Raw genomic sequence first — 24,258 nt, forward strand, 5'->3', positions numbered from 1 at the left:
AATTTTTTTCATTCTGTTGTCGCAGGTCTTGCTTCGTGGCATGTTACTGGTGACCGAAGTAATGCGGGGGGTGTCGTAGGGGCGGTTGGTGGCACCCCCGGCACTACAGATGAGGTCTTTCTTGCAGCCCAGGAGGCCGCCCAGGCCCATCGAGACTCACAAGGTAGGCTTACATTTGCCAATTCAATGTGCATCTGTATTCCGTAACAATCGGCACTTATCCGTCACTCGAATCAGCCTTATGAAAATCTTGATAAAATTCCCTAATGTAGAGAAATTTTGTCGATGCTCAAGCTTTTACAGTTTATTCGATAATAATTGAGTTTAAAGTCAGATTTTTGGTGTATGTTTTTACTCGCAAATTTTGCTGTATTATAAATATCAAAGTGTCAAATTTTTTTTTTTACAAAATTTCGTTATTAAACTACGGTTGATACTACACTTGTTTTTTATGCTTACAAACAAAAATTGAAAAAACTTTTTTCTTCATCAAATTCGAACAATTTTATGCAAAGGTACGCTTTGTTCGTTTAAACCAGACAAGACGTGTTTGAACAAGAAATTTGTCAAATAAGTGAAATTTGATCAAATTATCAAGCCAAGGAATATTATTTTGTAAGCATATTTACAAGTTGGATTTTTACTATTCTTGATTCGGATCATGTGACTTGTCATAAAATATATATATGTATATATATAAGTGCCAATTGCGCAGGAGATACGGAGCAATTTTGGCTGCTGGGCGACATAGGGTGACCCACATATATACACATATGTGTATTAAAAATGTTCAAGAGTAGCACGGTCTCTGAGAGAGCTTTTTTCCGGTCAGGGCACGGTTGGTTGGTTCGTGTTAGTTCATCTCTTCGTTCATTCATAATCGGTAGCCTTTTCAGTTCTATACATTAAGTTATATACGTGTATAACGTCGACGATAATGTCGAAAGAAAGGATAAACACGAAGTACAGATGTATTACATTATCGTTACCGGCTTTTGCAATGTCACGATTTTTTTTTTTTTTTTATTTCTTCTATTTTACATATACCTCTCTCTCCTTCTATCAAGCCACAAACACAACAGCAGATGCAGCTTTAGATACTGACCCGGCATCGCGAATAGACCGAATTGTAAATATGTTTGGTCGAACAACTCCCCCCCTGCCTCCCTAACGATTATTTGATGCCCCCCTCCCCCCACCCCTAGCTATGTTTTTGTATTGACGAACTGTGAGCAAGTCACACAACTTACTTGATTGAGAGATTTAACTGGGAAGATAATCTAATTTGTGGTTAATGATTTGTTGTTTTTTTTTTCTTATTCCTTTTTCTTCAACTTATTGCAAAATTTACTCATGCATATCTTTTTTTTCAAACGATACTTTCGGTAGCTTTTGACAAAATTGAACAGCTTTTTTTTTTAACATTAGGTAATAAAATTTTGAACGCTATTCACTATTGAATATTCAATATTCTTCCCATGTGGCTTGTTTAATAGGAGGAACGATTGATAGTCGTGGGTATATATGCATATTAACATGTCATATATATCTATATGAATAATTAGGCGATCGATAATGAAGTGATCCAACGTGGGATACAAGGTAAATTCGGAGAGAGAGGAGCGACCTCTCTGTCAATGCTAGCTATTTCTTTTATATCATTTTGCAAGTTTGAGAAATAATGGAGATAAAATCTTCCTAAAAAAAAAAAAAACCACCGACACGTTATAATATATCTTTGGAACAGGACGATGATGATGAAGAGAAAATGCATAACGCGTGTAATGAGAAAAGGTAGTTTGTGTTATTTTCTTTTTTTTTCCCCCACTTAGTCGCGAGTCAAATGAAATAATTCCCGATAATGGAACATTGTTTAAAATTTGGGTGCTTGCATTGATGGCAAAGGTCGTTTTTTTTTTAATTATACAATCAGAGACTCGTTACCTTGAATTTAACTTGAATTGGCATTTAAAATTCAATTTATAATAATTCGGATAGTTGAAATAAATTGATTAGAGACAACACGCGTTAATTATTTGCGATAAAATAATAGATGGGAGATGAGAATAAAGAAAATTTGAAAATTTCTTTTTGAATATTCTCTTATGGTTCGTCAGTACAATTATGTAGTTTGTTATATCAAGATACGTTTTTCTATGCACAGTATTATTGCAATACATTCTCAACGTCTGTTAATAATTTTGGTTAAAAGAAAAAAAATTTTTAATTTTTCTTCCTATTTCTCTTTATAATAAAAAAAATAAAAAATTCTCACCATATTGTGTTTCGCAGAATATCCAAATAGTTTTAAATAGAGTAAAACCGAGGTTGCACTACGTCGCCTGCAGCATGTAGAAAAACCATTATTTAAATGTCCGTTGTGGTTATTGATTTGGTATAATTTCTTCTAAATTCACTAATGGAATAAATTATGCCATATCAGTTTTGTAGTCGTGTTCGTGTTTTAGTAGTTTGTAGATTAAAAAAAATATATTTTTTGATAAAAAAAAAAAAAAAAACATGTCGAACAAAGTCCACTTAATACATATATATGTATATATACGTATAATATATATATATACATATGTACACAACACATAACACTAAAATGTACAGTCAGTTGTCAATCTTTGATTTAATGTTAATCCGTGTACTACGATTGGTTTTTTTTTTTTTTTTTTTTTTTTTGATACGTCTTCAAGTCAAAACTTGACTTAACTCGGGAATCGAGGCGAATAAATTTTTTCTTCTATTTTTCTTTTTCTTCATCAATTGTGCACAATTGACAGTACATAATAGTCATGTGAAATATGATGATAAATACCTGTGTAATTACTTTGGGTTGTGGTTCTCTATATAATTTTGTACTTACTATATATATATATATATATATATATATATATATATATATATATATATATAAAAGATATACATTTGGACGGATATTTCATTTGGGCAATGAGAGACGTATTAACGATATTCATAATATTGGGAATGAAAAATTTCCTAAATACATTGCCATATTTTGCGTACTTGTCTTGCATGCTCTGCTTCTTTCGGTAGTCTATACCCCCCTAATTATGGCAAAGTGAAAACAAAACAAAAAAAAAAAAACTAGGAAAATTTCTCTCAACACACGAACAACTTCAGCCTTTGGATTTTTTTTTTCCTTTTTTTCCCCCTCACATTAACTGGAATACCATGGGCGCATTGTCTGTGCTTTGAGAGAGACTTTTGCATTAAAGGGAAAAACAAACAAGCAAAAAAAAAAAAAAAAAAAACAATGTAAGAACGAAAGAAATTTACTAACCAAGTGTACATAACTTGCTTCTTGTCGTAATACGATCTGCACACGTACATGATTCTTTTTAATATATATTTTTTTTTTTTTACACGTTTTAAGAATAATATATTTTTTTTTTTTACCTATTTTGCTAACCAACGAAACAGTATGCACATACACATCAGACATATGTTGAAATCTTTTATGTAAAAAAATATTTTTGTTTCACTCTGTTATGCTTCTTTTATTACATACACAAGAACGTATATAAAAATGATACTCCAAGTAATGGAAAATATCTGCCATAATTACACTATCGATAAGATTAACAACGTGGTGTTGTACTTGACGATATATACATATAATAATGCATTATTAATATTTTTAAGACTTGTTCTCGTTCATATTTTTTATGTTGTTTCTCCAAGTGAACAGGGAATAATGAGTAAATAAGAAGATCGAACAATCTCTTGTGGTCAAGCGATTTCTTGATCGCAAGATGACGATGCATCCTAATATGGAATATAAATACAAATTACACCACCTTGAGAAGATTTTGAGAAGAAAGAAGATTTTTCTATTCACGTTTTTCTGGGGATTGGAAACGTTTGAACGGAAATTATACTCCTTTTAATACTGCTTTTTGCATTTTTAAAAGATGAGCTTCAAACTGTTCGTAGAAAAGATTGTTGACGCTGTTCCGAGGTTTATTTTAAACTTTTAGAACGATGCGTTGTCGGGGCGCGTTTTCGGTAAAAATGTCACCGTTTTCAAACATGAAACTTCATTGCAATAATGTACATTTTTCGTTTTTGCAATGTTTGTTTGTCGTGTTTTCGCTCGTCGTAATCTCGAAGAAAGAAGAACGAACATCTGTTTCTCTGAGGTCTTTGTGGGTAATGTATTGGTAAATGGTAGTAAACTTGATGATATATATATGATTTTGTAACGTTTTTCTCGATTCTCATTTACTGAAATGTTCTTGGTAATATTGCAACTCAGTTATTGGTTTGAAATTCTTGATAATAATCATGTGTGAAATATCTGCAAAATAATTTCAGGATCATTATTGTTGTTGTGTGTATGATTGTGATTTTTAAATGAGAGAGTGAATTTTTGATCAATGATGTCGTTGTTGAATGATACGAGATAATTTAACGCGGTTGTATTGATGTCATTTTAGAATGTTTCATTTTGAAACTTTCTAAATGATTAAAATATTTACAGCTTTTGTTCGAAGACAATGCAACATGTCAAGAAACTTTTATTTCAGGAATTTTTAAATGCAGTCATTCGTGACACAAGAAGAAGATTGTTCGGCTTTTACTTTCAATGTTTCTTTTTCTTCACTTTTGAAACATTGAAAGTAAGAACGGAGCCTCAAAGAAGAGTAAAACCTACGTTTGAATGTTTCCTTTTGAAACTTTCATTCGTCTGCTGCAGTTGATGAAGAAAACTTACATCGAAGAAGTTCGCCAACTATAATCTTGTTCACAATTTTCTCCCACTGAATTTTGAATGTCCACTATTTTCGGGCTTTGAAAATTTAGTGCTTGGTCCCTTTTTTTTTTGTGTGTGTTTTTCGTATTTTGGTTTTAAATTCTTCACCCCCCCCCCCCCCCCCCCCCCCCAATCTATACAGGTTAGCAGAATGTATTCAGATTGAAATGTCTCCTTTTGAGACTTTTGAATCGAATCATTGGGGAGAAGACTATCAACAAGTTTGAAAATTCCACGACATCCTTTTTATTCAAGGAATTTTACCACATGAGACGGGTTTGAATTACATATCAAACCCACAAATGTTGCAACTTTATTATAACTAATATGTGAAACTTTCTTTTTCCAGGCAATATGTTTCAACTTGATTTTCTCATTTACGCTTCGTCTTTTTTGTGTGTTCACGGTATATCAATTTATACTATTGTTAATAATGACGGTAACCGCTTATGGGGTTGTTGGACTCTGTTCACCTCTCCGAATGAGAAATTTTCGTCATCTGATGATCGGAGTCCAATACGCTGATTACGCATTTGCGTAATATCGTTTTACTGCATTAAACTACAATTTTATATATTGAAACGTGAATGCATACGGGAGTGAGTTTAATATTCAGCAAGACAAGAAAACCAGACGCTGATTTAAATCCAATAGCTCGATTTGAGTTTTTGGAGAAATCATTCGACAGACCAATTGATCGACTGTGCTCGATGATTTTGACCAATGACTTTGGGTAAGAGGTAAGTGAATTATGTTTTCGCACGTAGTATCGGCGTGTCGAAAGAAAATTTTCAATTTTTTTAGTTCCCTTTTCTATAATATGTAAAGCTTTGGTAAAATATCTTGTCACTTTGCTTTAATTTTTCATGTGTATTGTTACAACCTGGTAATCATTTTGAATATATATCTACGTTTTTTTAATGCATTATACAATTTTAGTGAAACAACCTCGTTTCATTGACCAATTTTATGCTACGACTCTGCTATTTTTCCGACGTTGTGTTCGACGGAGGAAATACTTGGTGCGATTCGGAAACCATGATTTATGTTTACATGTAATATGATTGTTCAATTTATTTGTTTCTGGTGATTTGACATTTTTCAGGAAATTTATTTACGTATTTATATCCCTGATGCGTGTGAAGGTATTTACAAGTTGTTTCCGGTTAATTTATACATTTTATGAAACACTTTTTCATTACCTACGCTTTGACAATTGATGAATTAAAATCAATTGCCATGTTGTATATTTTGAAAAATCGGTTTCACAGGACTACCGTACAATCGAACAATATTAATTTTTTATAAACAGTTTTCAGAAGCGCGTTTTATGATGATAACGAATTAACAATTATCGCATGTGTGTTTGTTTGTGTGTATGAATGAAAGAACTCAGTGGGGAATTCTGCATCATAACATTGAACTCATTTACTGGGAAATTGAATCAAATTTTCACAGTTCAAAATTACATAATTCTTAGGCGCCGAGATATTGTAGATTTGCACTGTGAAAATAAACAAAAAAAAAACTTTATTTGTCCTGATAAGGTTCCATCCGTCATTGAATAGTTTCTAAACGTCTCAGGATTACTTGTGGGAAATTTTTATCGCATTTTCGTGGTTGCTTCGAGTCGGAGTTTGGGCGTCAAGAATCTGTTCTCGCATTGAACTTGCTTTCAAAGGCTTCGATAGTCTCCAGCCTCAAGATGTCGTCGGGAAGCAACACAGATTTTTTCTGAATCAAAGCAGAAAATCACTCGCTTCAATCATCGTCACAATCGATAAGGATGCGTAGAGATTATTTTAATGAAAGTTTTCGAAGTTCTTGAAAAAATTAACATTATTTCATTTGTGTAAGTCAATGAAATATGTTGTAATCTTTTTGTTTTTTGTTTAGTATTTAAGTATTCAGTTTTCTCGAACGATTGTACCTGCCAACTTGTCTATGCGGTACTTATCACAGGTGTATAAGACAATGTGGAAAGTATTGTTTATTTAAGAAGGGTATGATTGTTGTTTGAAAAATATTCTTACATTTATTATAATTGAAAAGTGTGTTTAGTATCTTCCCCTTCTATACGTCATCATTTTTTGTGCCATTCAAATTTCTTGTGTATAATGTTTCCTTGTGATTTTTATCAATGTACATTTGTATTCTCTTCAAGACACGAAATGGGAATTGTTTTAAAATCACTTACGTTTCAGTCAGAAGTTTGACGTTTTGTTTATTTTTTACTTGAGAGATTGGTCTTAATTTCATAACGATAACGTGAAGATGTAAATAAACTAAGTATTATATCATGTTGAAAATTTTTAATTGTTAAATCATTTCTCAGATTAGTTTCTTAGGTGAATGACATTATTTACAGGAAAAATCTGTCGTATAAAAATTGAAAACAAGAACTCAGCGGCAAACAGGTCGATTTTTACAGCATCTTTAACTTAACCGAGTTGGGAAATTCTAATGTGGAAATTGCAGTTTGGATACACAAAGCGGTATATTCACTCCGTCGTCGTAATTGCATCGAAAACAATTGAGAACCTTTATATTCGATAGATAATTTGGGGATTTTAAAAAGAACACAACTTTAATCTCTGTTCAGTATGTATTTATAAATATGAAGGTCTAATACTGTGGGGCTTGATATCAAATTTTTGGTACTTGAATTTTTTTTTTTTTTTTTCTGTCAAAATTTTTTCGCATGTTACCAGAGTAGTAAAGTAAAAGTTGATAATTGTAAATTTTGGTAAAACTTGAGAGTATTTTAATAATAAACGGTATATGAAAGACGTCATTTATCTCTACGCTCAATGTAATACGCACTCTTGAAAGGGCGTGAACTCTACGTTTAATATTTGAAAATAAAACATTGATGATATTTATAAATACGTGTATAACTTTTCATTTTCTAAACCTCATCGTCCTAATTTCAGGTAATTGTAATTTTCAAATCTATACAGAAACTAGGCTTGTGTATGTCCTTTCTTAAGCAGAGTTTTCAAATAGTTAATAATATAGTTGAAAGAATTAGATGTACAATCTGACGCCTAAATTTTACACAAATCTTAAATCTGTTTCTTTGTAGATTTGTTTCAGCGATTGTCTTATTAACGTTTCTATTGTTCATCGAAATATGTGAATCGAATAGTCAGTTTCCGTACTTGAATGCATTATAAAAATGCTCGATGTTGTAATATTCATAAAAAAAAAGACACATGTAATTCATCGTCGAATCAATTCTTTCAAACTGCATTTGAGATTTAAACAATCCAAAAAGACAAATCAAGACAAAAAAAAAAACATCAAATTTGATTTGGGGGCAAAAAGTTGACATGACTACGCCTTTTTCATACCTTGTTTAAAAACTAATCTGAATTCCTTGACATGTAGAACACCAGAGAAAAATATGGTCAGAATCTGTATCGTCGAAGAGTCAGAATCGTAAAATTAAAATGACAATCATCGTTGAATTTTGTTTGGGGTGATGCTAGGCCGTGATTCTTGCAGTTGGGAGGTTGCATTCATCATCGCAGTACGACGATGTCCATCCAATGGCTGATTATCGCAGACTTGCCTGTCCCAGCTGCGGTCGAACTTACAAATATCGTGGAGGGCTACTGAGGCATCTTACCGAATGTTTTCTGGAGGTAGAGAAAATGAAGCGTGATGTGGCGCTTTCCCAACGGCTGCCATCCGCCAGCCATAAGGATCACGCTCAACTTTCTTACAAATATTGGAAATGATAAGGATTTCAGTCTAGATAATATAAAGGTGGGTTATCGATCAGAGGAAGGGCGCTAGAAAGAGAATTTATGTAGAGATAATTTTCTTCGTAACTTATTAATACATACTAGCATTTAAATAGTTAAAACAAAGTAAACAATTATCTGTGAAAAAAAAAAAAAGAAAGAAATAAATCATTCGTTGAATTCACATGTATGGAGTACGTTTAGTTATATAATTTTTTATTCTTTTTTTTTTTTTTTCTTCTCTGTCCATTACACCCTTGGTTGTAAGTCGTTGGTCAAACTTTCAAATATATTTTGATTAGGTATTTTGGTATAAAAAAATTTTCCTCGCAGAGAAGCGTGTGCTAGATTAGTTATTTGGTTTCTAGAACAGTCTGTCAGTCATTCAATCGAGAGATTAGAGAGATCATTTTTGATGACCCTGTCCAATGTAGCCTCAGTTATCGTTGAATAGACACATTCCAAACAGAGTAAATACTTTTTAATAATATGCGTTCGTTACTCGTTACGCCGTATTAATATGTTGTTAATTAATTGTGTATCATATTCAGACAGCACGGCTAATGCTGTATATTCGCTGCGATTTCTTTTTTTTTTTCTTTTTATAATTGTATGCTTACTCATCTGATTCGTACTGTATATGTGTGGGGTGAAAATATACATGGAGGCATTTTCCTTATGGATTGGATTATGAACGGGGAATTGTAAGACAAAAAACAAAAAACAAGAAAAAATATATCGATGGGGCAGCATGTTAATAACAATTTTAATTGAGATTCTGCGTATTAGTATTATTTTCAAATTCTAATTACTAGCAGCGTTTTCACCTCGAAGAGACACGTAGCTGCATTTCTGATGACACTGTGAACGACTAATTGAAAATTCATACTCTTACCTAGAACGAAGAAAAGAGAAACAAGATTCTTATTCGATCAAAAATTTAGTTCTCAATAGTTCAAAGTTCGTTTTTTCATTTATTTATTATTTTTACTTTCTTTCCTTAGATTTCAACCTTATTTCTGAGGACAGTCGTTTACTTTTCTACTTACTTTGTCGGATCTGATAAAGTATTGAATTTCATTCACCGGTTAATCAAAAAAAGCGTACTGACTATACCAGAATCTCAATATAATGCAAGCTTTGTATTTGTAAAAAAAAAAGAAAGAAAAAAATGGTTATAAAATATAAATAAACTAGAATGCTTAAATTGCCTTTGCAAATAAAAAGGGATTTCGTGTGTTTTTGTTGGTTTTTTGTAACCACTTGAAATAAAAATATAGAAAAAATCAACAATAATATTTTTGAAACAACGAAGAATCCATCTGTAAAACGCCTCCATGTATGCTTACAGTAAGTCCGGCAGGAGAAGGTACGTCCAGTGATCTTCAATTTCGATGTGTCCTGTGTGGACGTGGCTATAGAGCTCGGTCTTCGCTAACTCGTCACTCAAGATACGAATGCGGAGTACTCGGCTCACGTTACACCTTCACCTGCACGGTATGTGGCAAATATTTCTGCCGACCTGACCACCTTAAGCAGCACATTCTACTTATACACGGTGGATCGGATACCAAATAGATCTTCCACAAGCTTTTGAGAATTGCTGTAACGTTGGAATAATAGAATTTATGAAAAGAGAAAATTGATGAATTTCAATTTCACAATATTTAGAGTTCGGTAATCATACAAACTACGAAGTAATCGTTCTCACTTATCGTCAGTCTTCCTCCGTCATATACTGTGACGTAAAATTAATGCAATCTTAGCGACGTAAAGTTTTGCTTACAAAAAAATGTAAAGAAAACTTTGGACACTTTGGAGCAGAAATATCAATTGACTTAAAGAATTAACAGGGATGAACTTAATTATTTTTTTAAGCTGTTAAATCTGTTGAGTATTTGGTAACTAGGCAAAATTCAAGAGTCGAGATCCATACCGAGTGCGTATTTATGATTTAATATAAAATATTCTTACCATACAAACAATACAAGATTTAATTAATTTGCATGTTTAGTTTTTTTAGTTTGTGGTACGTCACTTGTTCGATTACTGATGTTAGCCGTGCTGAAGATTTTTCATTTTAATGTAAATAGGGTTAAAAATTGCTTGAGCGAATATGCCAAATGAACAAGGATTGGTACAACATTCCTATATTGTTGTTAGTTTTGTAAAGAATAGCCGCAGGGGGATAATATCAAATAGAAAAAGAACAGCTGAAAAAGAAGGTACATAATCATTACTATACCTACAAAAAAATATATTTATCTACCAACTGGTCAGTCAGCTATAGTTTTATTTAATTTTACCTACTGAGATTTATCACGAGTCAAGTATGTGGTAAAATTTATTTGGGTAATGTCTGACATGTTGTCAATACAGTATCTGATCTTTAGTTTTGATTTTTTGTGAGACTGAGTATTCACTATAACTAATAATCGTTGAATCTTTATATGATATTTTATAAATTTTCTAACAATGTTCAAATAAAATTTGAAAATAATGATATACCAGGGCTTCTTATATTTTTCGTTTATCTTTCACACTATTTCTCTCGTGCCTTATGAACAGAGACGTAGTTGTCGAGGAATGAAAATTAAGAACACCGGCAGGTGCTGCTCTCGGTAAGTATATTTTTAAAAATGGGCTTATCAAATGGAAACTGAGTTCTTCTCAATGAGGGAATACATTTATTAAATCTACCTTGGTGATACAAATAAAAGAATAAATAATTTTTATTTCCAATCAGATTTGGCAAGTCCATTAACCGGAAATCATTCGACTGAAATAAATTGAAAATATGTCAAGTGAAAGTTGTGTTTCTTTATTTCCTATATCACACATTTGATATCACAAATAATGTGTTAGAAATTCTGAATGTAATTTGAAGTCTATATTCGCACGGTTAAAAAATGTCACTTTGTTTTGTAAAATCTATTCACCAGCTAAATTTCATCGGTGCTAATACGGATGTTACGTCATTAGAACCTTGTAATATTATCACTTATATGTAATACTGTACACTACTTGTAATATATTTTTTTTTTCTGCAAGTTAATATCGAGTACTGCATTAAAACATGCTTGTATAAGTTCCAATTGTTTGAAACTTGGTAAAAAAGTTGTAGCATACGAGTTTTTTCGATTTTCGTTACTTTCTCTCCGCGCAACAATATTCGCCTCACTTGAACTCTGTGACGATTTTACATATTTACTGTAGTTTATGGTGTCGTTAATTATTTGGGTTCCATAGAAGGTTGCTGATGAATTTCTCAATTTCACCAATTTTAAAATAGAATATTTTCCTACAAAATGATGTAAATTTCTTACAGCTAGAGGGTAGCGTTTGGGCACTATTAAACCAAACGAACTGATCGCTACCCCTTCTCGTTACAGAGACCTTTCCCTCGACGTATGGCGGTGGAGATCACCAATGCCCTGAATGTGGAAAACGTTATAAGAACTTGTCATCTCTCAACAGGCATACGCGCTACGGATGTGGACCTACTAAGCTAAAATGCGCTTGCCCACACTGCGGAAGATTTTACTCCAGGCCTGATACTCTTGCAGAGCATGTCGCGCGGATACATATTTCCCAAATATAACTTCTATCATTTGACAGGATTAGCCGATCGGCACGACGGAAGAAAATTAGTTCATAGAATCGATAGTTCCGTTACGATATGCTGGGTTGTGTTTTTTTTTTTTTTTTCAATTAGGAAAATATCTGTTCAAATCTAATGCCACGTTTCATATTTCAATTTGAGCACCAAATTACAGTTTGCATATTTCAATTTTTTCCTACATATTTCACATTAACTCAATGTATTATAGTAATATTAATTATATAATGATAAGCTAATTGAAAAATATTGCATATATTGGTCACAGTGTATGCGATATATGTATATATATATATTATATATATATTTTTTACAAATCGTAAGTCGTAATTGTGGTTTGAATATCATTCAGGGCGATGATATTTATTATCAATTTATGTTTTTCTTTTTTCTACTTTTTACCGGAATAATAAGTTATTCGTATTCACGTAATGTTAATCTGTGCACATGTTCATATTTTATCTATCAATTTTTGAGTCGATTATTGCAAAACTATGTTATAAGAATAAGCACATAATATCATATGAAATCTAAACTCCAGCAAATATAGTACAACATATGTGCCTGTTGAAATTGATTTCTGATTAATCCATTCCATCATTTAAATATACCCACAGGATTAGATACAGCGTTTGATTTATCTGTTGAATAGACTGAAGTGTATCATTTTTTATCCAAATATTTTCCGTGCTGGACTTGTTGTGTTCTAGTATCTATCGATAAAGTGCCCCACGGTTACCCAAGTATTTGACAATTATAATATTATAATTGTGCATTTACAACTGTTGCATATAATTCTAGACACTCGATGTAACGTCTGCGAATGTGATAATTTTTCACTGTAAAACTTGTGATGATTAAAGGAAGCAGAGTTGATTTGAAATCTCGCAAACTTGCCAAAACCTCTCATGTGATCTATGAATCGAAATGATGGAAAACATTCATATCGCTACATCATTCATTCTAATGCTTGCAGAATATTGGCAGATTGTCGGCGAGAGTAAGAGCGACAGATTGAGCTTGGCAACGAGTTATACTATTCGTGGTCAGGAATGTCTTAAGGAGCACTCCTGTTTGAAGTGCGGAAAAACTTATGCTCAGAAAGGACATCTCAAGCGACACATTACATACGAATGTGGAATCCCGCCACGCTTTCAGTGTCCGTACTGCAAGTATAGATGCAAACAACAATCGAATGTTTACTTGCACTCAAGAAAAATACATCCAGGATTGAATGTATACGCCTTAGATATCACACAGCCTGATCAATAGCGAGCTGCAAAAATATGTGCCGTCACGTGTTAAAAATAACGAAGTTGAAACGCATTGTTTGCAAATATATAGAATTGGTAGAAAAATCAAGTTACGTTTGTATCACAGAATCTATTACATTGTTTTCGTTACTTCTCAAATAAATATATTGTACCTTTGCAATTTTCGATTGATTACCAGCATTCGATCATCGAAACTGCTTTGCGTCATTCAACTCTGACGCATCTATGTTCTACCTTTAATATTTGAAATTTCACGGTAGTTGGTTATTAAAATTTTTTCACAGAGACGTGTAAAATGTATGATTATTCTGTAATTTGTAAAACCATGACCAGCTACCCTGAATTTTCACTAAATATCCTTTTGTCGGCTGGAGAAAGAACAGAAACAAAAATACTAACCAATAGATGTTGACATTTATTTTTCAGTACCGTGGAGCGTGTTCTTGCCTGAGCCAGAGTATGAAACAGTGAGACATAACGTAGCTCAGGAATATGTTACGGGATCGTCCTCGAAGCGACAGTTTCCTTGCTCCTTTTGCGGTAAACGTTACACGGAAAAGCGTTACTTGCTCATGCATCAGGGAAGACATTGTTATAAAAATCCTTCTTCATCGAGGAACCGATCCGTCAATATGAAACCTTTTCAATGTGAGACTTGCGGAGCGGCTTTTTCTCGACAACCAGACCTGGGCCAACATTCGAAGCGCGACTGCGGTCGAACAACCGAATGTCCTATTTGCGGAAGGACCTTTTCTCAAAGGTCCAGTTATTACAAACACAAAAAGTCACATTGTCATTTGTTGCGCAAACATACTCAAGTGACATAAAATTTTCACCTGTTGCTGAGGCGCCGAGTCGACGGCAGTAAAAATGATTGTTTCTCGAGAACCGATGTACCATAAACCTGGATTATTAAAATGAAGTCGAATTCAATTTACCATACCATTAGGGTGTTGTAAGTGTATCGATTGCGTTTCGTGCTGTCGACGAAGTTGAACAATAAAATTTCTGTACATATTTATTGAGTTCAGAGCAAATGTCGTTTCCCTTTAATTTAAATACCTCATATCTGTATTGCTGTTCGTTCACTGAGTCGGCAGTATATTGTGTATATTTAATGACTCGACTTACATCATCTCTTACTGTTTTCCAGACCTCTCGACGGTGACCCATAAGCTGTAATACAAGACTGCACCTCATGTCTACTTTTATCAATATGGCGATAGAAAGTATAGAAACATTTCCATTGAACTGATTCACACTGATTATAAAAATACGAAACTGAAAAGTGCTATTTGCTCAATCATCAAGCAAGATGTTGCTTGAAAATATGTTCAGCAAAATCCTAGATTATTAATAGTTGAACATTATTTTTGACACCCTTGCTGGTTTCGTTGCACTTTTTTTTTTTGTCTTTCAATCATTCTACGTATGCATGCCATTTCATGCTAATTATTCAGTCAATAAAAGTGACTCATTCTCATGACAAAGAGTTTATTTTGATCAGGTTTGGAATAAACGACTAATCATCTATCTGTTTGTATACTTGTGTTTTCGTTTTTTGTTTTTTTTTACACCCTCATATGTCGCTAACCATTAATAAAGTAATTTTTTTTTCTACTATTTTTCAGATCTTCAAGCAATGTTCAATGAACGGAAATACAAGGCAGGATCTCAGGCATACTATTGTAGATTTTGCAATAAAAAGTATAAAATCCGTCGCAGTAGAAATGTGCATTGTTTGATGTACTGTTTGAAAAATCCATCCGCACATTGCTACACGAACATCATTCGGTGCACAAAATGTACTTACAACACTGTCAATGGGTCTAACATGCGCAGGCACTGTTTCTTGAAACATGGGAACCGACAAAACAATTTTCCATAGCTGTTTGTCAGAATGTTGTCATCTCTTATGGTAAACAGTACGTGGCAAAGCGCTGCTTGCTTTATAATTAAAAAGAAAAAGCACGAAAATCTATCTCTGTCAAGAAACTGATCTGTGAACGTTGTAAACTTTTCTCATGTCAGATTAGATCATCTGGTTAAATAAAACTGCTTTATTTCACATTTATTCATCACAGATCTGGTTCTCATAAAATAGAACGCATAGTAATTCTTCGAGTTGGCGTATTCACTGTATAAAATACACCGCTATTCCTGGCACGTTTAAAGACTGTGAAAGATTTATTCCTTCAGTTTTTCTCGCTGCGTTAATTTATTCATCGCATTTCAAGCCAAAGGTAGAATTGAACAATAAGGAGATTTAAAATATTTTCCATATTAATTAAGCTATGAGTAATTTGTTAATCGTGTTATTGATTACCTTGTATTTGCGTCTTTGTTCTTTTGTTGTTGAGTAGCCATTACCGAATGAATTTTGTGACTTTATATATTAATTCAATTATTGTTTTATTGTTTTCTAGATCGTAAAATGGTGTGGAATAAATGGAGGCACACGATCTCACCTCAGGCATACTATTGTCAATATTGCAATAGAAAGTATAAGATCCGTCGTAGTCGAGACAGGCATCGTTCTATGTATTGTTCGAAAAATCCATTAGCCCGTTGCTACACGAGTGTAATTCAGTGCGCCAAATGTACCTACAGCACCGTCGACGCGTTCAACATGCGTAGACACTGCGCAATGATACATGGCAATCGAAGCGCCAATGCCCCGTAATCATTCATCAAACTCTCGCGCTGCTCGTCGCATATGATACGTGGAACAAGAAGGCGTTGATATAAAAGTGTTCATTTTCCTCGAGGAAACAATCAGGGGCTGATATATATCTTTAATACCGAACTCTCGGAGGTACCTTCTCTTGTTAACCAGATTTGGTTCTACACCTGAGGTCTGACTGCGGCCACTAACGGAAGTATTTTGACATGTAGTATATGTATTTATTAAATCTTATGTTGATCGTCGAGTGGAAAAATAAATACACCACCTAAAAACATTACTATTCAGATTTGGAGTAAATTATTACCTATCTGTTCTAGCCTGATGTACTTGTGCCATTTGTTATTTTCCTGTCCATCTGTTATCAAGTAAACTGAATTAGTTTACCGAACAGATTTTTTTTTTTTGAGAGCTTGTACCGATGCCAAACAAGTGGATATACGGGATGTATCTCAGACAGACTATAATCAATATTGCAGTAGAAGATATGAAAACTGTTGTAGTCGAAACTCGCATCGTTTGATGGACTGTTTGGAAAATCTAACCGCCCGTCGCAACGCAAGAGTTATTCAGTGTCCTAAATGTGCTTACAATACTATTTATTCGTCCAGCATGCACAAGCATCGTCAAAGAAAACATGATTACCCAAAAGCATAAAATCAGTAGCCACGTTCACGGTTCATTACAGTTTTTGTACCTTAACTCGCTTTGACAAGCTGCAAAACGAGTACACTCTACTACTGCCTTTTTAATTTGCATGTTAAATTCCAGGAAAATTGTGGAGTGAAACAATAAAAATATATCCTTGTGTAAATCAGTGAAGATTCGTCAATTTCCGAGTAAATTACCATCCGTATGTTTGAGTATACTTTTTACTTGTGTCTCAATTTCTTTTTTTTTTTTTTTTTACCACTTATTCATTAATTTCATAAATCGACTCACCTCTTTTCTTTTTTTACTGTTTTCCAGGTCTTAGAGTGGTGCCTATGAGGGGGAAATACGATACTACATCTCAGGTGTACTATTGCCAGTATTGCAATAAAAAATATAAGAACCGTCATAGTCGGAACATGCATCGTTGGCGGGACTGTTTAAACAATCCAACCGCCTATCGCAACACAAGAGTTATTCAATGTCTCGAATGTGCTTACAATACTGTTCATGCGTCCAGCATGCACAAGCACTGTCAAAGAAAACATAGTTACCCAAAAACCTGAATTCAGCAATTACGTCCAAGGTTCTTTGTACTTTTATCACTTTTACTTGCTGTGATGAGTTATAAAACGGGTACATTCTGCTACTACTTGTCTAATTTACATGTTAAATTTCATGCAAATGGTAGAGCGAAACAATAAAAATATGTCTTTGTGTAAATCAATTTACAACTAAATTACTATTCGTCTTTTTCAGTATACATTTTATTTGTGTTTCAAGTTTTTCTTTTTCAACGGTCATTGATTAATTTCCTTAATTAACTCAACATCCTTTTTTCTTACTGTTTTTCAGGAATGAGAGTTGTGGCCAGGAAGAAATACGATACTGCATCTCAGGTCTACTATTGTCACTATTGCAATAGAAAATATAACAATCGTCTTAGTCGGAACACGCATCATTGGCGGGACTGTTTGAAGAATCCAAATGCTCGTCGCAACGCAGGAGGCATTCAATGTGCTAAATGTGCTTACAATACTACTTATTCGTCCAGCATGAAGAAACACTATCGAAGAAAACATGGTTACCCAAAAGTCTAAATTCATTAATTGCGCCCAAGGTTCTTTAAACTTTATGTACTCGGCGTAATAAGTTATAAAATGAGTAAATTCTACCACTACTTTTTTAACTTGCGTGTAAAATATTCCATGCAAATGGTATTGTGAAAGAATAAAAATACATTGTTGTATAAAACAGTAAATATTCGTCATTTCCGAGCATATTACTATTCATCTACTTGTGTCTCTATTTTGTTTCTTAACACTCATTTAATAATTTCATAAATTAACTTAACCTGTTTCGTTTTCTCACTGTTTTCCAGGTCTTAGAGTAGTGGCGAAAAAGCAGGAATACGATACTACATCACAGGTCTACTATTGTCAGTATTGCGATAAAAAATATAAGAAGCGTCTCAGTCGGAACGTGCATCGTTGGCGGGATTGTTTGAAAAATCCAACCGCAGCTCGCAACGCAAGAGTTATTCAATGTCCTGAATGTGCTTACAATACTATTCATCCGTCCAGCATGGAGACGCACTATCAAAGCAAACATCGTTACCTAAAAGTCTAAATTCAATAACTATGTTCAGGGTTCTTTGCACTTTTTGTACTCTTACTCCCTGTGTTGAGCTATAAAACGAGTACATGTCTACTACTTCATTGACGATGTTCAAAATTGTTTGAATTTTTGTACTTTTACTTGTTGTAATAAGCTATATAACGAGTACATTCTACTACTACCTTTCTAATTAACATGTTAAATTTCACGCGAGTGGTGGAGTGAAACAATAAAAATATATTCCCATATACATCAGATTTCTAAGATTCGTTAATTTCTCAGTAAATTGCCATTCGAGTATTTGAGCCTTCTTTTTGCTTGTGTCTCAATCCTTTTTTCACCACTTCTTTAATAATTTCATTAATTAATACAATATCCTTTTTTTTCCTATTTTTTCTAATTTAAGTGTTAAATTTTATGCGAATTATGGAGTGAAACAATAAAAATGTGTCTTCGTGTAAATCAGTATGGATGCGTCTATTGCCGAGTAAATTACCATTCATTTATTTGAGTATACCTTTTACTTGTGTCTCAATCTTTTTTTTTTTTCTTCTAACACTTATTCAATAATTTCATAAATTAACTCTGTTTTCTTTTTTTACTGTTTTCCAGGCTTTAAATTGGTCCCCAAGAAGAGGAAATATGCTACTCGATCTCGGGTGTATTATTGCCAGTATTGCAATAAAGAATATAAAAACTTTCACAGTCGGAACTCGCATCGTTGGCGAGACTGTTCGAAGAATCCAACCGCCTGTCGCAACACAAGATTTATTCAATGTTCCGAATGTGCTTACAGTACTTGTTATCCGTTTAGCATGTATCGACACTGTCGAAGAAAACATGGTTACCCAAAAGCCTAAATTCAATGACCATGTTCAAAATTCTTTGCATTCTTTGTACTTTTGCTCGTTATAACAAGTTGTAACAGGAGTATATTCTACTACTACCTTTCTAATTAATATGTTAAGATCCACTCGAGTCGTGGAGTGAAACAATAAAAACATATCCCCGTATAAATCAGATTTCTGAGATTCGTTAATTTCTGAGTAAATTGCCGTTCATCTTCTTGATCCTTCTTTTTACTTGTGTCTCAATCTCTTGTTCGCCACTTATTTAATAGTTTCATAAATTAATTCGATATACTTTTTTTTACTGTTTTCCAGGTCTTACAGTGGCGCCCAAGAAGCGGAAATACAATACTGCATCTCAGGTGTACCATTGTCAATATTGCAATAAAAAATATAAGAACCGTCGCAGTCGAGACGCCCATCGGCTGTTAGTCTGTTTGCAGAATCCAACAGCCCGTTGTTACACGAAAGTAAACCAGTGTCCGAAATGTACTTACAACACTGTCAATGTCTCCAACATGCGCAGGCACTATTTATTCAAACATAACAACGCACAAACCAATTTCCCCTAACTGTTCATCGGAATCTTATTACCCCTTATGGTAAAGATCTGATGCTAATTGAGGTTTATCCTGGCATCAAAATGTAAATCATTGTCATGCAAATGATCTGTGAATGTTGAATCTTTCCCATCTCAGACTTACGGATCTGCTCATTTCGTTGTTACTTCATGTTGACCCAATCACTCTATAAGAATTCTTGGCTATTCCTGTCACATCTACTACACATCGGTCAAAACTACGAAAGCTATTCGTCCAGTTTTTGTCACTGCTTTAATGTATTTACTACAGTTTACGCCAAAGTTAAAATTTAACAATAAAAAGAACCCCCAAGAGATTTTGCACATTAGTTAAATTCGGAGTAATTTTTTACCCTTGATTTCAAACACATTTTTTAGTCTTTGTACTTTCGTTGAATTATCGTTATCGAATGAATTTTGTGGTTTTATGAATTAACCGAATTTCTTTTTTGTTGTTCTCATCTTTTCTTTAGATCATAAAGTGGTGTGGAATAAATGAAACAGGTATACCTCGTTGTCGAGAGAGGCATTCTTTGCTGGGCTGCTTCCAGAATTCAACCACCCATCGTAGCACAGAGTTATCCAATTTTCTAAATGTGTTTAAAGTACCGTTCATTCATCCAGCATTCACAAGCACTGTCAAGCGAAACGTCGTTACCAAAAACCCCAAATGCAGTAACTATGTTTCAGGGTTTTTTGAACTTGTTGTGTGACTACTTGCTGAAACGCTATGAAAGGATTTAAAAAGGGTACATTTGCCACTTTCATATTGATAATTAACAATTAAAAATACGATTAAATGACAATTCATCTATCAGAGTATACCTTTTACTTGCGTATCAATTCTGTCATCGCAAATTCATTAATTTATCAAATTAACAAAGTTATTTTCTTATTGTTTTCCAGGTCTTAGACTGCTGCCCAGGAAGCGAAAATACAATACTGCATCTCAGGCCTACTATTGTCAATATTGCAATAGAAAATATAAGAATCGTCGCAGTCGAGACGCCCATCGGCTGTTAGTCTGTTTGCAGAATCCAACAGCCCGTTGTTACACGAGAGTAACTGAGTGTGTTGAGTGTGGTTATAGTACTGGTAACATATCCCACATGCGCAGACACTGTCTCAGGATGCATGGAAATCTGAGAGCTAAGCCCTGTGATTAGTCGGTCCTGTAGATTACACAGCCAAATGGTCGCTACTGTATTTGTATAAAGAAGTTTTCCTTGTCAGGTGATTCCTACAAGTGCAAAATAAGAAATAAAAATATCGCAGCGTTGCATGTAAATATGCTTTTATCGTATAAAATACTCAGCCATGATTGGAACATTTACCAACCATGAGTCAGTCTTGTTAAACTGTTTCCTCAAGAAGATATTTGCCAAAGTCCGAGGTCCTGATGAGTTTAAACATTATTTGTTACTCTGTTATCGTTTCGTTGATGCATTTATTGCAGTGAAAGTCAACGGTGAAGTTGAACAAAAAAAAATACCTATTGTTATTAATGGAGCAGAGAAAAAATTGTATACTGTGTATTTAACTACTTTACGTGCGTGTCTTTTTTTTATCAATTAGTTATTGAATAAACTTTATACCAATTGATGAATTAACCAAATTATATTTTCATTATTTTCTAGATGTTAGAGCGATGCGGAATAAGCGACAACACGTGACGACATCTCAGGCATACTATTGTCAGTATTGCAATAAAAGATATATGCTCCGTGCTAGTCGAGACAGACATCGTTTGCTCTACTGTTTGAATAATCCAACGGCTCGTTGCTATACGAGGGTACTCCAGTGCGCTAAATGTGGTTACAATACCGTTAATGAGTTCAACATGCATAGGCACTGTCTGAGGAAACATTGCAACCCGAGGGGCAAAGCCCTGTAACTATTTATCACTTCTTTACAATTTTATTATTGAAATTAATATGGAAAATGATACTTGTTTAATGGTCAGAGAAGGTATTAGTACACAAATCAATTTTCATTCCAGTTATCGGATCTTGTCGATAAGATGTAATAAAAAAATTTGTGACACAATTGCATAGACGCAGTTCTCCGAACTGCCTTTTTCAAGAGCGTAAAAAATAAAACATGTTGATATCCTTTATGTAAACCTGTTAACAATTCATAATAAATTCCAGCTCTTTATTCGTACTGTACTTATTACAAGATTATCATTTTATATGTGTATTTATTTCATTTCACGTTAAGGGTGGGGGGGAAATAATAAACTTCCCCCATGATGAACACTTTGTACGTAAATTAGGTTCCGAGTATATTATTACCTGTTCAGTTATTATTTCGAATATAGTATCGTTTTCATTTCGTCTCTATTCTCTTATCCGATAAAAATTGTTACCTGAATTAAACCATTTCGTAGATTAACCCAATAATTTTCTTATTATTTTCCAGGTCTTGGAGTGCTTTGTAAGAAGCGGAAATCCAAGATGGCATTTTGTAATCGAACATACTTTTGTAAATATTGTAACAAAAAGTATCATAACCGTGGAAGTCGGAACACCCATACTCGCCGATATTGTTTGAAGAATCCAGAGGCTCTTCGATACACAAGAATGTTTCAGTGTTCCCAATGTGCTTACACTAGCGCTTTTCCAGCAAACATACAAACACATTGTCGCACCAAACATCTCAACTGAAAAATAAAAACTGTGTTGTTCCTGAACTCTTGTATGGAAAATTATTAACAAGGAATGTTGAAGCTTATCAAAATAAAAATTGCACGTTCAATTTCTTGCATCAACCAGATTTAATACAACGTTAAAGATTCGAATGCCGTTACACAAGGAAATATATCATCGACGAAGGAATATTTTTCCAAAAATTTAGCTTTTCAAAGTACAAAAGATATACTTGCTATCTTTCACGTGGAAAACATGTTCAACTATTCCTTGGTATTACTAATATGGTTAATAATTTTTTGCATTATCATCACATTGTTTTCTATATCTGTTAGATTTCATTCTGACCAACGAGTTCACTGATAAAAACAACTCAATCAAAAGTGTTGTATAGTGATTGATTTTGGTGCGAATCTTTATCAATCTATTTAAGTACCTCGTACTTATATTCGCCCCTTTTACCGAGTAAAAATGATGACAAAAGTAAAGATTTTCTGAATTAACCAGATGATTTTCTTCACATTTTCTAGATCTTATAATGGTGCGGAATAAACGGAAACGCAATATGGGATACTATAGTCAAGTATACCATTGTGAATATTGTAATAGAAAGTTTGACCGTCGTAATAGTCGAGACTCACATCGTTCAAGGCAGTGTGTAAAAAATCCATGGGCTCGTTGCTACACAAGATTAATTCGATGTGTCAAATGTGCCTACAGTACTATCAACACATCCCATATGCGCAGACACTGTATTAGCAAACATGGCAATTAACAATTTGAAACTCTGTAACCGTGGTTGTACAAATCTCGGGAATAAAGCCTGTTAATTGAAAGGTATGTTGCAGTACATTCCTGTTATCCCGATTTTATATGCATAATACATTCGCTTATTTCTCAGAGTTCAAATTTCCTTGTACAGAAATGATGACCACGTTAAGTCGTTCAAGCTTTCATCTGCATTCACCAATGAAACACTCTTTATGGTTTCAGCAAAATGATTCTTATGTGAAATAATCAGGAATGATGAATAACTGGAAAGTAAAAAAAATGTAGTAATTGTTACATAAAATTTCGAAATTCCTATTGTTTCAGGAATACACTTTTGGACATCTGAATCAAAACTAGTCGGAATGCCAAAGCAACAGAAGACCCGTATTACACGAAGAAAAAGAAAAAGGAAGAATGGAAGAAAAAAATGTCCTTATTGCAAGAGAATGATTACCGTACCAAATTTTCTGAACCACTGTCGAGAGTATTGTCGAAGCAATCCGAATTGGGCACCGAAACATTACAAATGTCCTTTCTGCAGTTTGGTTTCTCCATATAGCTTCAATGTTACTCAACACCTACGACTTAAACATTGCGATTTCAATGCTAGATATATCGGTATTTCGTAAACAGATAATTTCCTCCTTTGGAATGCCAGTAGTCAGCTGGTGCTTGCAGAAATTTCAGCACATTGCATACACTTACAAGTAATTTTTTTCTCGAAGCATTGCAAGTGCCAAGTTACAAATTTACATTCATCTGTGGTTGTACCGAGCTCTTGAAGTAAACTTTTAAATGAATAAAGTTTGAGAATCGCAAAGTACGACTAAGTGCTTGTATTCTCCTCACTGTTAGCGACATATGTGGTTGATACAAATATTCCTTACCTACAGTCGAGACCTGATAACTTGTCACTGTTATCTAAAATTTCTCAGTGACTTCTCATGTGCGAATGAATTTTGCATACACTGCTACGAAATCACCTAGTACTTTGAGATAACGGTAGAATGTTATAAAGTTTCTACTGTATCATCA

At 33.8% G+C, this 24,258-nt stretch overlaps 1 protein-coding gene across 49 annotated transcripts in view; it reads left to right on the forward strand.

The window, feature by feature from the left end:
- LOC124300357 (longitudinals lacking protein) overlaps positions 1-24,258 on the forward strand; it is a 101,964-nt gene that overhangs the window by 7,583 nt on the left and 70,123 nt on the right. For 39 of the 49 annotated variants that reach the window (XR_006907201.1, XM_046754338.1, XM_046754346.1 and 36 more), the window contains exon 6: positions 26-163. Coding sequence is in view for 47 of the 49 variants with exons in the window: in XM_046754338.1 (XP_046610294.1) it covers positions 26-163 (138 nt within the window). In the remaining 2 variants the exon portion in view is untranslated. Of the gene's footprint in view, positions 1-25; positions 164-8,290; positions 8,563-11,924; positions 12,149-13,851; positions 14,349-15,056; positions 15,344-15,851; positions 16,387-17,077; positions 17,346-17,614; positions 17,948-20,710; positions 21,016-21,441; positions 21,695-22,225; positions 22,345-23,547; positions 23,931-24,258 lie in introns of those variants that run through there. The other 10 variants (XM_046754364.1, XM_046754371.1, XM_046754369.1 and 7 more) reach the window with 10 other exon arrangements.

This window comes from Neodiprion virginianus, chromosome 3, assembly GCF_021901495.1.
Source record: "Neodiprion virginianus isolate iyNeoVirg1 chromosome 3, iyNeoVirg1.1, whole genome shotgun sequence".
Taxonomy (NCBI): Eukaryota; Metazoa; Arthropoda; class Insecta; order Hymenoptera; family Diprionidae; genus Neodiprion; species Neodiprion virginianus.